The sequence below is a fragment of the Odontesthes bonariensis genome, chromosome 1, assembly GCF_027942865.1.
Source record: "Odontesthes bonariensis isolate fOdoBon6 chromosome 1, fOdoBon6.hap1, whole genome shotgun sequence".
NCBI lineage: Eukaryota > Metazoa > Chordata > Actinopteri > Atheriniformes > Atherinopsidae > Odontesthes > Odontesthes bonariensis.
Genome location: NC_134506.1, coordinates 40,191,144 through 40,204,956, shown reverse-complemented (window position 1 = coordinate 40,204,956; position 13,813 = coordinate 40,191,144). Strand labels below are relative to the sequence as shown.

General features: G+C 41.8%; 1 protein-coding gene across 3 annotated transcripts in view; it reads left to right on the top strand.

The window, feature by feature from the left end:
* Positions 1-4,814: 4,814 nt before the first annotated feature.
* The window catches only part of mpped2a (metallophosphoesterase domain containing 2a), an 82,221-nt gene continuing 73,222 nt past the window's right edge, over positions 4,815-13,813 (top strand). Inside the window, exons 1-3 of one of the 3 annotated variants that reach the window (XM_075466845.1) lie at positions 4,815-5,257; positions 6,568-6,675; positions 7,360-7,657. In XM_075466845.1, coding sequence (XP_075322960.1) covers positions 7,512-7,657 — 146 coding nt within the window. In that variant the 5' untranslated portion in view covers positions 4,815-5,257; positions 6,568-6,675; positions 7,360-7,511. Of the gene's footprint in view, positions 5,258-6,567; positions 6,676-7,359; positions 7,658-11,423; positions 11,462-13,813 lie in introns of those variants that run through there. The other 2 variants (XM_075466837.1, XM_075466852.1) reach the window with 2 other exon arrangements.

Here is a 13,813-nt window from a genome sequence, read left to right as displayed (position 1 = left end):
AAAATGGCCGACTGTCAACCTTTTTTCTGTGAAAAACATAACATTTTAAGAAAGCATCTGCATTCGTATGCATTTCGATGGCATTTCCAGCGAGAACTATGCATAATATTTTCAGAATCTTCGTTCAGAGAATGTAGACGATTTTTAGTTTATTAGTTTCGCCGAATATTTTGGTATCTCCTTGAAAAAACGTAAGAATAACACGTTTTGTATCGTTGTTAAGGTGGTTGCTATGGACGCTGCTATCTCTACGTCATCTCTACGTTTTTCTGTGAGACTGGGTTGAAATAAACAGTAGAAGTGTGTCATTCGGAGGTCTAATTTACCTATAAATGTGTGTACATCAGTTTTTTTTTGCTGTTGCTGTCAGTCACCGCTAAGACGACCAATTAGTTCAGTGTATATGCTGGCTTACAAACAAGTTCTAAGGTGCAGCTACCAAAATTGATTATTGTGCCACGCCATGCCATTAGACCCAACAGTCTGAAGCAAACCCACCAAAAAGGCTTAACAGCATCTTCAGGGCCAACAGGAAACACACGTAAAAAAGAAGAGATCATCAATTTAGGTGCCCGGGTGGATGATTTAGTTCTCTGTGTCCCCAGCTCTGGGTTGTCAAGTTGTGAAGTACCCCTTTAGCTGGTGTTCCTCCACCTTTTTGTGACTCATCTGTAGTTATTAATCTTATTAAGGCTATTTATGGTAACTTGCCAAGTGATGTTAATGCACTTTCTTTTCCAGTGGGTAGAGTAAGTGATCGAATGGCCCTTTGGAGGAATTCTCACGGTGACAAGTATTACTTAAAGGGACAAAGCACGTAATAAAAATGACCAAAAAAAGGCTTTTTCACAACCTGGCAACCTATATGTTTATATTAGCAGCTTGGTAATCTATATGCATTAGTAAAGAAGGTGTGGAGTCATTCATTTACACTTGCAAACCAAAAAGAGTTAGCTTATAAGATATTTATGAAAGCTGCATCATAGCCAGTGCCGCGATTTATCACTGAAACGGAAAATGCGACAGTTTAATTGCTCATAAATAATCCTTCATTTTTGTAAACTAACTTGTTTTTTAAGTAACTTTCCTGTAAATTCAAGCATTTATTCATCACACGTGTATTAAAACCAACTCATTTGTTACAACTTGGATGTAAAGGCTGCACTATTAGAAAGGAGTACAAATAATTTACAGAAATGTGACAGATTATTGCTAACAAATTCACTTTTCACTTACATTTATCAGTACAATTATATCTTTAAAGCACATTAATGTTACCAGAAAGCATGCCAACCGTTACTAACTCTGTTAGATAAAGTTATTATAACTCTAACTATAAATTCACTATAAAATGTAAGGCTATAACGTGACAAAGGAGCTCTTCCTTACTGCATGTTTGTAGTGGTGAGGCACTTTTGGCACTTTAATTGGGTACGCTGCATTTTAAATACTTTGCACTTTAAATAACGCATAGATTTGAACAGACGAAGGAAACCATTTGCACACTTTTAGTTAACTGTGTCGTTCACTCAACTTTCTTCTCCTGTTGTTTCCAGGGTGTTTCGGGCAAAAGATTCCCCAGGGGCCTGAAAACCATTTAAAGGTTCCGGGAGAAACCATGGGATGAGAAAGGCGGGGTTGAAGTATTTGTACTTTTATACGTTTGGTTAATTGGGTTACATTTTAGTTTATATTGTAAATATAATTCTTGGTATTTTGGGAGGTTTATTTATATATGCGTAGATGGGAACTAGTGGATAAAAATAATGTTGGTTTCAAAGATGTTGGGAAAAGGGAACATCCCTCCTGAGGAAAATGGGTTGAACCTGTCAAGTGTAGATGGTATAAAAAGCTGTCTCTGATCTCTTTTGAGGGGAGCTGCTAGAGGGCAGGTATCTTGCTGTTTACTGCCGGTGGTAAAAGTTGTATGGAAATAAAAGCCAAAACTCTAAAGACGTTACTCCTGCCTATTTCATCTTTACTACTATCCAGCCGCTCAGTGGCTGACAAACATGTTTATGTAAGTCTTTGTTGCTTTTGTTTTTAGGCAAATCGAGCATGTCATCAATATGTTCAATTTACATTTTCAGTGTCAGTAAAAAGATAAAAGTCTTTTATTAGACTCCAACTTGAAATGTGAAATTTACTTTTACATACATTGATATACAGGTAAATTAAACTGTAAGATTTAAAAGTTTTAAGCAGAATTTGCCATCAATTGTTCACATTTGAATTGTAGTCTTAACTGCTCCCTTTTTAAATCTGAACTCATATTCCACTCATCATCATTACATGTAATCAGTTAGGACACAACACTGAAAGCATGTACACATAACTATATGCAGTACTAAGAAAAAGTCTATTTCTTTACATACTGTCAGGAAACATAAATGTAAATACGGGATATAGGGCAAAAACAATGTTAGTACAATTCTAATGATGTTGAAAGTGATCATCTGGTCTGAGCTCCTTTCTCCTCCAGCACAGCCTGAACCCTCTCAGACGAGCTTTCTGTCCTTTCTTTAAGGAGTCTTCAGGAATAGTTCTCCAGGCTTCTTGAAGGACATCCCAAAGCTCTTCTTTGGATGTGGGCTGCCTTTTGTTCCGTTCTCTGCCAACATGATCCCACACTGCTTCAGTAATGTTGAGCTCCGGGCTCTGGGGAGGATTCATCCCTCCATCAGACCTGCTGCCACTGATTTTCAGCCCACTTCTTGTGTCCTTTGGCACAGCTCAGCCTTTTCTCCCTGTTTCCCTTCCTTAAGAACGGCTTCTTGACAGCCACCCTTCCATGGAGCCCATTTCTGATGAGGCTTGGGCCGACAGCAGATGGATCAGCTGAAGGTCCAGATGCATCTCTCAGCTCCTGTGTCAGGTCTTTGCTGGATTTTTTTCCTCTTTCTTAAGGACATCACTTTCAGATCCTGTTCATCTGCTGGAGATAGTTCTTTAGGCCTGACACTTCTTCTTTTGTCCTCCACTTGTCCAGTTTCCTCAAATGTTTTAAGGACACACTGCACACCATGCTGAGATATGCCAAGTTTTCAGCTAACAGCTCTTTGGGAATCACCTTGTTGCTGCAGAAATCCTGTTTAATGTACGTCAAACTGTGTTATCTTTGCTGTTTTTAATCGATAGTTGAAGAAGTGGGAACAAATCATGTATTTCTTGGACGTCTGCCAGTAACAAAGTGCCTAAAGATACCGTTTAAAACAGCTGTTTTTGGTAAGTGTTCTGTAATCTGCAGGCACAGCACTGGTTCATCCCTTGAGTTAAGTGCCGATTTTATGTTTTCAGTAAATTAAAATATCAGTTTGGCCCAACAAAAACAATTCAACAGTCCTCTGACAAAGTTCAACTACAAGGACAGAACTGAAAATGAATGGAAATGTTTTTACTTTTGAAATCACAAGCCTTAATGACAAAGTAGTATTAGACGTTACCTCTCATATTATAGGATTATATATGTCACATAACAATTGGTGTGGTTGCAAGCATACAAATAAAAAAAATCCCTAAAGTTAAAAGTTTTTTGGTGTGTGTGGTGGAAATTAGAGCAAAAGACACAGTAAAATAGTAATATAGCTTAAAAACACGTGATGCATTTAATTAAATAAAGGAATTAAAGTTTCATTTGTCCATAAAGTTACTAATAGATCAAAATTTAACTCATTATGAGGGACTGAATGTCCAAAATCTGGCATAGAGACAAAGTAAATGTAGCAAAAAACATTCGTACAAAGTCATATTTTATATAATAAAAAATAATAAGCAATCTATCATTTAATTTTTGTTTTTGCAGCAGTTGGAGCAACATGATCATGTTGCAAACGAAAAAGAATCTAAAGCCCTTTTTTGGAATCCAGTTGTACATCACATCTGAGTGAAGTCTGAGGTCACGCTCTCATTGCATCGCGTCCTTCAGGGTATCTCCCGCCATCTTTCATCGCGGTCAAGCAAAAGAAAAGATGATAGGAGGTCGTTTTTTTATGGAAGTTTTTCTGTGCCATCAGAGTTTGAATATGAATTTCTAATATTGAATTTCTACAGCATCAAAATCAGACTTTGAATTTGAAAAACCAACAGTGGAAATTTTTTTTTTTTTTTCTAAAAACAAAAATCAGTGGAAAAAAATTCAACTTCAAAAAATTCAGTGGAAAAAGAACCACTCAACATCCGGGTAAACAGGGAGAAGCAATCAATCCCTGTCTCAATTCATCCAACGGCAGCCAACCATTGGACAGATCAGCCATGTCCACCAACGCGGGTGATGGTGCTTCGGTGAGTGAGTTTACTTTATTTGCCATTTGTGTTAATAAAAATGAGTAATAGATATTACTCAATATCTATTGAGCTGATCTGTCCAATGGAGCGTAACTTGATTGGCTGCCGTTGGATTAATTGAGACAGGGATCGATTGCTTCTCCCTGTTTACCCGGATGTTGAGTCTGGTTCTTTTTCCACTTTATTTTTTTTCACAGATTTTTTTTCATTGAATTTTTTTCCACTGAATTTTTTTAAGTTGAATTTGTTTCCACTGAATTTTTTGATGTTTTTTTTTTTTTTACACTGTTGGTTTTTCAAATTGAAAGTCTGATTTTTGATGCTGTAAAAATTAAATATTAGAAATTCGTATTCAAACTCTTGATGGCACAGAAAAACTTCCATATTTTTTGTGTTTATTGTGTCACAATATACTGAAGAAAAGTGTCTTTTCCGATGGTAAATGAACGCAGCAAGGAGTGAGTGCCCTCCCCCTCCTCCCTCTCGCGCGTGTGCCCGCGGGTTAGGGCACGCGCACGGGAGGTGGCGGGGGGTTGTGCTCGCTCCTGCTCTCGCTGCTCTCTGACCCCAGTGGCAGCTCCACTCCACTGCACTCCGGCTCCCCCTCCGACAGACCGAGCCCGCTCTCTCTCTCCCTCTCTCTTTCTCTCCTCCCTGTCAGCCGGTGTCTCTCGCCCTCCTCTCCAGGCTCGCTACTCCACCATCTCCTCCTTGTGTGGTTTCTTTCCACAGGAGCCAGCCGAGGTCCCGCCGGGTCGAAGGTTCTGCCCTGCCCCGCTCAGACTGCCGCAACACCCGGGCTGCCGCTCGCCAACCTGCCCGCTCAGCTGCTGGCTGCTGCCGCATGGACCCGCGTCCCTCCTCCTCCTCCGCCGCCGCCGCGTAGAGGGCGACCCCGACCCGACGCTCTTTCTCCGGGCAGATACAACACGCAGGAAGGGGAAAAAAAAAACAAAAACCCACACGACGAAAGGTACAGCAACCTTTCCGCTTTGCTTTGAAAGCCGGAGCGGGAGGGAGGGAGGGGAGACGGGGAGGGGAAGAAAAAAAAGAAATTCCTGACACAAAGCCGTCGTTTTAAAGGTGGCTTGTCATTTAGGAGGAAGAGCAAGAGGTTAGCGCGGCGGTGCTTTGACACTGTCCACCTTATTTTTTTTATATAAATGATTTAAGAAGCAGAGTTCAGGATTTGCACGGACCTTTTTTTTGTGTACATTGCTTGCAAGCGGCACTGTTAACAGTAAGCGGCGCGTTGCACTTATCGTGGATAAAGCGTGGCACCAGAAAGGGTCAGTTCAGTCGCCTTTTTACCCCTTCTGCCTAACAGGAGAGGTTTCTACTCGTGAAGTTAGCTGTGCGCCGTGCACAGGCGCTCTGTCTGTATATACAAACGACTGGACTGGCAGTGTGTGTGTATGCATGCTTGCATGCATGCGTACGTGCATGTGTGTTTGTGTGTTTGTGTGTGTGTGTGTGTGCACCACAGAAAAGCAGCCCAATGCGAAGCTACACCGCGCATAATAAAAAAAAAAATCTATTGCCAGCGCAGGTTTAGCAGGCTAAGCTAGAGAGCTAATTGCTGCTACTGTAGCCGTGAGGTTTGAGACAGACAAGGCGAGCAAGGCGAGTTTCAGCAGCCCCCGAAACACACACACACACACACACATGCACCGGCGCGCACACCGACTGCACACGCCGAGGAGACTGTAAGTCATGCTGCACACCGAAGCCGGGCTCCCTGTTCCGGCCTACATTTATTAAAACGGCTCGTCTGCTGAGCAGTAGGAGCTGTGGAAGTGTGGAAGTGGATTTTTTATTTAGGAGGGGGGGAATGACCGCATAGGTGTTAGTATGTGAGGGTTTATCTGACAGGAGAGCGTTTGTGTTATTGTTTAGGTTTTTGTTTTATATATAAAAAGTGGAATTAATTGTAAGGCCCCTGGAGGGTTTGCAAACTTGAGCAGCCGGCGGCGAGGATTAATTGAAGGATGCTTAAGTCTGTTTCTTTGTTTGTGTTTTGAGGTGAATCTGTTTGACTAAAATTAATAGGAAGCAGCATCCAGCTGACCTAGAAAACATAAATCTATGTTGTTTTTTTTTTTGTAATGAATATAGGGCAGTTTTGAGTTGATATGGGGGGGTAGTTTTCTTTTAAAATATTCATCACTGCAGCCAACCTAGGATTTAACCATTAACCAAACTGTCTTGCTGTTGATTTTTCCCTCCAAAAGAGATGGCAGACTTGTTAAATTGAGGGTGTTTTTTTTTTTTTTTTGTCTGGAGGTATGGTATAAAACGCCTCTCACAGCCCACAGTAGCCACTTTACTATCAGTCAGGGAGGTCAGAGAGGAAGGAGGCTCAGGGTGCAGGGAGACTCGCAGCAGAGCCGGGTGAGTGACGCATCCACCAGCACTTTAGCCGCCTTTTCCATCCAGTTTTTTCTCTTTCTTTTTCTTTTTTTTTTTTTTTTTTACAGTGCATGTCATGCAAAGATGCCAGGACTCTTCAGAATTAGAGCACGAGTCCCAGAGAAACATCATCTGTTTGATTTCTTTGTGTTATGTGGGGTAATTGTTAGCAGGGAGGCAGAGCTTTCATGTGTGCGTTGTGAATAATTTACTGTTATATCGAAGGCTTTTGCAACAGTTAGCCTGTTGCCTCTCTTTTAGGTTTTATTCATTCCTTTGCATCACAACCAGCTGGGTTGAGCAGCAATTAAACATGTGCTTTTTAGTTTTTTTTTCCAAGGAAAGCTATGTGAAAACTTTTATTCTTGTCATTTTTTTTTTGTTGCCTCGGTGTGTATTTCTTATTAGATTTGAATTGAAAAAACAATTTAAACTGGGAAGTTTTGTCTGTTTTTGCTATTTAAAGTTAAACTCTTAATTGTAGTGCTATAATTTTACTTGATAAGTACTTTTGCATGTCTTTGGCACCAAATTTGCACTTTTTTTTGTGGTTGTGAGCTTATTTTTTTAACCTTGCGTGTAGTAAAAAATCTACACTGGGAAGATTTTAATTAGTTTAAAATGTGGTAGATTTGACTGAAAGTGTGTGTGCCCGTGTCGCTGCAGACTGCAGTGAGTCGTGGTCGAGTCGGTCAGCCGGGTCCCTGCTGCCCACCCCCCACCCCCCACCCCCGGCCGCTGCTGCCGGGAGACTTCCTGGGCTTCTTGAGCGGCTCTGAAGGATGACCGCCGCACAGCTCGCTGCTGAATCCTGGTGAATGAACGGCGTCTCATGTCCAAACGACGGAAGCATGGCTCATGGCAAAGTGACCATCACGGTGGACGAGTACAGCTCCAACCCCACACAGGCCTTCACGCATTACAACATCAACCAGAGCCGCTTCCAGCCTCCACACGTCCACATGTAAGTGTGCGTTCGCGTCAGAAAAATGGTCAATAACCTCTTTTACCAGCTCATTAAATTTACATGGGAAAAGGACAATCTTAAATGTCTAAATAAGCATTATTGGGGAAGTTCTGTCTTGTTTTACAACCAGTTTAATCCAGTCTTCATGATTCAGAAGACCAGTCATCCCAGACACAAAAACACACTCCCATGCAGATGTGTGGCCATAACGAGGTGCAACAGGAAGCCAATCAGAACCCTCTTTGATGCAAAGTCTTTGTTTATGCTTTGATTTGATTGGCTCGTGCTCAGAGATCCCTACAGTGGCCAAGCAAGGTCAAACTTTTAAGAGGAGCCGAGGCCAAAGCCGGCGTCGACAGCACCGTGTAACACGTGGGATTATTGTGCGCTGCAGTTTTAGGAGTTTGGTGGGAGTGCAGCGGGTGAAACGAGCACTGACAACGATCTGAGCCACAGCTTTTCTGGTTTTCTTGTGTTTTTCTCTCCTGTCGTGCATCACGGAGGGGCTCGCTGCTGTCGGTGCCAGGTTGTCTTTGCTGTGCTTGAGTGCTCCCTCCGTGTTGTAATGCTGCATTCATCTATTTATACATTAGCAGACCAGTTAGTTGGTGTCGCTCCTGTCTGATGCGGTTACGCTCGGCCTCTTGGTTGTGGGTTTGGGTGCTGTGACCTGTCAACTTTAGTGTGTCTTCATCTGTGGACGGCTTAATGCGGTGTCTTCTGCCAATTAGAGCAATATTCAGCTTTCGCAAATGGTTTGTGACTGATTTTTAGAATATTTGTTGTTCTGTTTGCAGAATTCTTCAGACATTTTATTTTTTTACTGTGTGCACTGGAAAAAATCAAAGTCTTACCAAGTATATTTGTCTCATTTCTAGTCAAAATATCTCATTACACTTAATATAAGACACACCTGCCTAACAAGTGCTATTTCAGCCAGATATAGGGACTTGTTTGAAGACAATACATCTGGAATATCTTGTTCAATGAAAAAGTCTGGAAAACAAATTGTTTTGAATCGGATTTCATATGAAACAAGCTTTTTTTTTTCATTTGAAGAGGTTTTTAAGCTAATTTCAAGATGACTTTTATCTCAAAAGTCCTAAATATCACATCTTATTTCAAGAAATCTTGACAAGACGATTTTCACTAGTTCCATTGGCAGATTTTTTTTGCTTATTTCGAGCAAAAACGTCTTGTATTTGCTGTTTTTTTTTTTTTACTTATTTTTGGACGGGCATTTTTTCCAGTGTGAAGTTGGTGTCATCGTTGTTTTAGTGGATTTGATGTTACCTAATTGAACATTATTCTATTTTGTATCATTTTCTGCATTTTTTTCTTCTCCAGAGTGACTGGTTTAAATGAAACCTATTAAATTGAGTCCCTTTTCCAGCAGTAGCATGTTTACCCTCGGTGGTATGAGGGCTACAGGTTACTCAGAACCCACTGTCAGCTGCCAGGAAACATGGCATGGCACTGTACTGCATCCATCCCGCAGGCCTTGTCGGACCAGAACTTCTGATAATTGCTGCTGCCTGAGGAAGTTATTTCTTTTGACCAGAATGTGGACTGAGAGTGAGCTTCTACAGTAAAATCGATCATCCCTGTAAGTTTCTGAACCTCCATTTGAGACGTTAATAGCTGGTTAAACGTGCTTCTGTGAAGGAAAAAAGACGTCTGCACCTCCTGTCGCAGCGGCCTCGGTAGCGTGTCCACTCGACATGTGGCTCAGTGCCCGTTGCACACACACAGGCTAGATGCTACGTGGGTGCTGGCAGACTTTTTGAGCCGTGTAAAAGAAAAATTACAGACGGTCCATCCACAGAACAGTAAAAAGAAAGGATATATATTTCCCCTGCATGATGCAAACGTGTATTTTCTTGTTCCACCGTTGCAGCGTTCTCTGATCTCAGTGAAAGAAGAGATGAGCCAGTTGTTAAATAACCAAAATCGTGTTGAACGTCATATCGAAGATGATGTGACGTCATTGTGTTACGTTAAGGAACAGAACCACGGTAGAGGCATGATGTGTGAGAGACTAAACTGATGCAAATATGTAAAACTTCATAAATAACACCTTCTTAGGCAACCTTGAGATGAGCTTGAGCGAATTTTGGGCAGCAGTGAAAGATTTTTGCAGACTTTTGAGCTGCAAAATCAACCAGCTGTGCTGCTTCACTGATGGCAGCGACAGCATCTGGCGAGTAAAATTTTATTTTTAATTAATTAATTCATCTTTTTTAAAAAATGATTTACTTTAAACACAGGTTGCTGCATTTCTGTCTGTTGCGTGTTCGTGTAAACGGGATAATTTTAGGGAGATGGAATCGTGTAAACAGCTAAATTGGACTGTGGCCATCCTCCTGGCGTCGGGACGGGGTCACGTGACGGTGCCAATGTTTTGTTTTGGGATTCCTCAGCTGTTGGCTCCACTGCCAGTGCAGAGAGTGTCGGTGCCTCGGATGTGGAACAGGACTCATCACCTTTCACTTTGTGTCATGTCAGTGCTTTTTTAAATTTTTTTTTTTTTTTAACGCTTGACAAAGACGGCCATAAATCAGGCCTTAATGCTTTAATATGAATCAAGGTTAACACGCCGGATTCTGCAGAAGCTGAGCGCTTTGATGCTGAATGACCCTCAATTTCTGCCTTTAATCCATTGCTAAAATGTCACCGTTTACGTTTTAAAATCTATTCATTTCCACGTCTTTGTGTTTTATCGGTGGAAGTCTCGGCCTGGTTCATCTCAGCCCTTTTTATTTTTAGCTGAGACGAAGCCTCATTTGAGGGGAAACACTGAAACAAAAAGAACCAAGAAGAAGAAGAAAATCCTGAAAAACATTTGTTTCTAAAAGTGGATCGTCATCTGGGAACGGTTTGGCTTTATGGCAGACGGCAACAAAAATCAAACCAGACTGCGGATGATGCCGCCGTTAAAAAAGCAGCGTTTGTTCGTAGGTGTTTTCGGGATAGGAGGATGTATTTAAACCAGCAAACAGCAGGAGTTTGATTTACGAAACGGTGATAAATGCGCAGAAAGTGTCGCGTTTCCGCTGTCTGCGATGGGGTGTTTCTGCTCACGTCGTGCTGTGAGTTTTCTGCCTTCACGGTGGCAGTTTTCGGAGGTGAAGTCCCAGTCGAAGGGGACGTGTTGAAGCCGTGGGGCCTCACAGCAGATATGTGTTTGGATAAATACATTAGGCTGTTTCCTGGCTTCCACAGAGCCTGCAGTGTTTTACCCCTGTCATTCTTATACTCAGACTGGGAACCCTGCGATCCCTCCCCCTCCTCTGTGTTTGACTGCTTATAGAATACGAGCTCTGTTCTAGGAAAGTAAAGGCTTGTTTAGATTTGGGAGATAATGATCCAACTTGCTCGTGGTTCCTCTTTACATTTGCGTTTGGACATAAATAAAATTTCTGACGGCGGATTGGGGGGGTAGTGAGGGTGAGGGGTTGGGGGTTGCCCGCTGTTTGAAATATAATCCCACCTCTAATGTTTTCCCCCCCTTGACAGAATATTGAGATTTCTCAGATGGGGTACAGCAGTGCCTTTTGTGCGGTGCGGAAGGTATCGCTCTCTGAACCACAAATGAAAACATGCATGTGGAGCACGTACACAGTCATGCACTCACTCACTCACACACACACACACACACACACACACACACACACACACACACACACACACACACACACACACACACACACACAGTGGCAGTTACAAGCTTAATGCTTTGGAACGTGACCCTGAAGTCAGAGCGGGCTTTCTTCGGAGCATGGGACGTCTCCGTCTCTGTCTGTAAGCGAGCGACTGGCTCAGTCCAGCCATGTTTGTGTCTGGTTTATTTTTCTGCGCTGTCTGTACCCCCCCACCACCCCACCCCCCCTCTCTCCCTCTCTGTCAGCCCTTTCTGTCGTCTTCTCGTGAAACGCAATGCTCAGCAGCTCGGAGCATATGCTTCGAGTTGGGACGCTAATGGCTTTGAATCCAATTGAGCAGAATCTGGCTCAGACTTTTTTGGAAGGCCCTGACAAACGGGAGAGTTTGAAACTAAGAGGAATCTTTTAGTTTGAGGATTAAGGAAGTCTGCAGACAAAAAAGGGTTAGCGGCGAGTCATGTCTGACAAACAGCCGAGCTGAGTAACATTTAATGTCCTCCGTCCGTCTGTGTTCTCAAAGATTTTGGAGAAGAATTTCCACATGGGGATAAAACCCCTAATAATGCCGCAACTAATTATGTTTTTTCATGATCAATTACCCTGTTCATTTTCTTTCGTTCTTCAAAGATTCTCATTTGGTTCTATTTTGCTTTTTTTTTTTTTTTTTTAAAAAGCGTTAATTAATTGAAAGAAAATGGCAGAAAAGACTGAATACTTTTGGGCATTTCTTGTTTAATAAACTACAAGCTGGAAAAGCTGGCTGCTAATTTCCATTAACCGAGTCCAATTCTTAAAATAAATGAGTAATTTGAAGTAGTTCAGCCTCTGGATTGTGTGTGTGTGTGTGTGTTAAAGCGAGGAAATGGCTGCGTGAGGCATCGTGAATGGAAAAGTGATCCAAGCCTGAACATGGAATTAATCAAGTGGACCGGATTAGATTGTGCAGGGATGGTTAGTGGTTGATCTCGGTCGCAGATGTGCTGGCACTTCTTACTCAATGATTTAACAGCATTACGCTATTAACGCCTTTAAAGTGTTAATTTATTTAATTCCCAGCCAAAGAGTGCACCGTGCGAGCCAGCGAAACGATCAGAGTGGAGAAGGAGAACTTTCAGGGTGGGAGCTGTTTAAGTGTCATAAAAGGTAGAATTTATTTATCCATAAATGAGAGACTTTAGCTCTTACTCCACATGTATGTGTATCGATTGTCAGGATTAATAAACTCTGTTTAGGTGCGTTTGATCATGGAGGGATTGAGCCTGTATGGACGACGGTGATGTTTTTCTGAATGGAAGTCGGAGCGTTTATTAGTGTGGACGCTGGTGCATCTCTTTTCTTTTCATGTCTGTTTTCCAGGTGGATCATCGGCCTGCTTTAGCCACACGCTTTGTTTTAGTTTGAACAGTTCGCACCGATGTGCAGGAAAGCAGTAAATCCCTCCTCATGCAGCCGATAAACGGGCCGTGAAGTTGAGATTTCTGTTCCATTGAGAGTTTTATCGTTAGTTTTTGTTATATATCGTAGCAACACCAATGGATGATAATTCTGTCCATCCAAACTGGGGGTGGGAATCTTTGGGTACCTTACGATTCGATTATAAAACGATTATTGATGGGTCTTTAATTGATGCACAACATTTCTTTTTGTCTCACTGAATAAGCATCCATAACTTGCAGTTTCAAAAAACATTGCATTTGCAATAAGAAACAAGAGTTGAATTAATTTCCATTATATTTTATTAAACTAATCCAAACCCACATCTGTTACGTGCCTCGGTTAAAGTTTGTCTTTCGATCTAAAGCCACTTGTGAAGATGAATTAAATAGAATATAAATAGTAATATTGATTATTTTATTCGTTTGTGCCCATCGTCCACATTCAAACACGGAACTTTTTGGAAAAACGCCTTCCAGTGTGAAGATTTTCACCGATCGTTTATCAGTCAACTAGGACTGTCGCGATAATTCAAATCAGCTCGATCATTTTTCTGGCCGCGATAAATGCCATTTGCATGTAACACAACAAGTGGGCCGACAGCGCAGTCACTGGGGCGTTTAGTCGACAAACGAAGCACAACAGGACAGTGAGAAATGGATTACACTCACAGACGGTGTAGTTCGCTTCATTGCTAAAGAGATGCTGCCCTTTAGCATCGTGGAAAAGCCGGCATTTCAACGAATGCTGCTAACATTTGACAGACTGTAGTCCATTTTGTTTATTGTTTTTGGTTGTTTGTTCATTTATTGTGTTCTAGTGTTAAATATTCTTTAAAAATAAAAGTGTATTTCTCTTTGAAGAGGTGTACCTGCATTATTATACCATTATCATTGTATTAGATGAAAATTATCTCAGAACGACAATCTTATCGCAATAATTTGTCGTGACAGGCCTAGAGTCAACTGGAAAACGGTTAACATTTAGATTGTGAACCATCATGGCTCTGCCTGACGTCGGAACATGCTCCAAACTCCCATGTGTTGACGTGGCAACG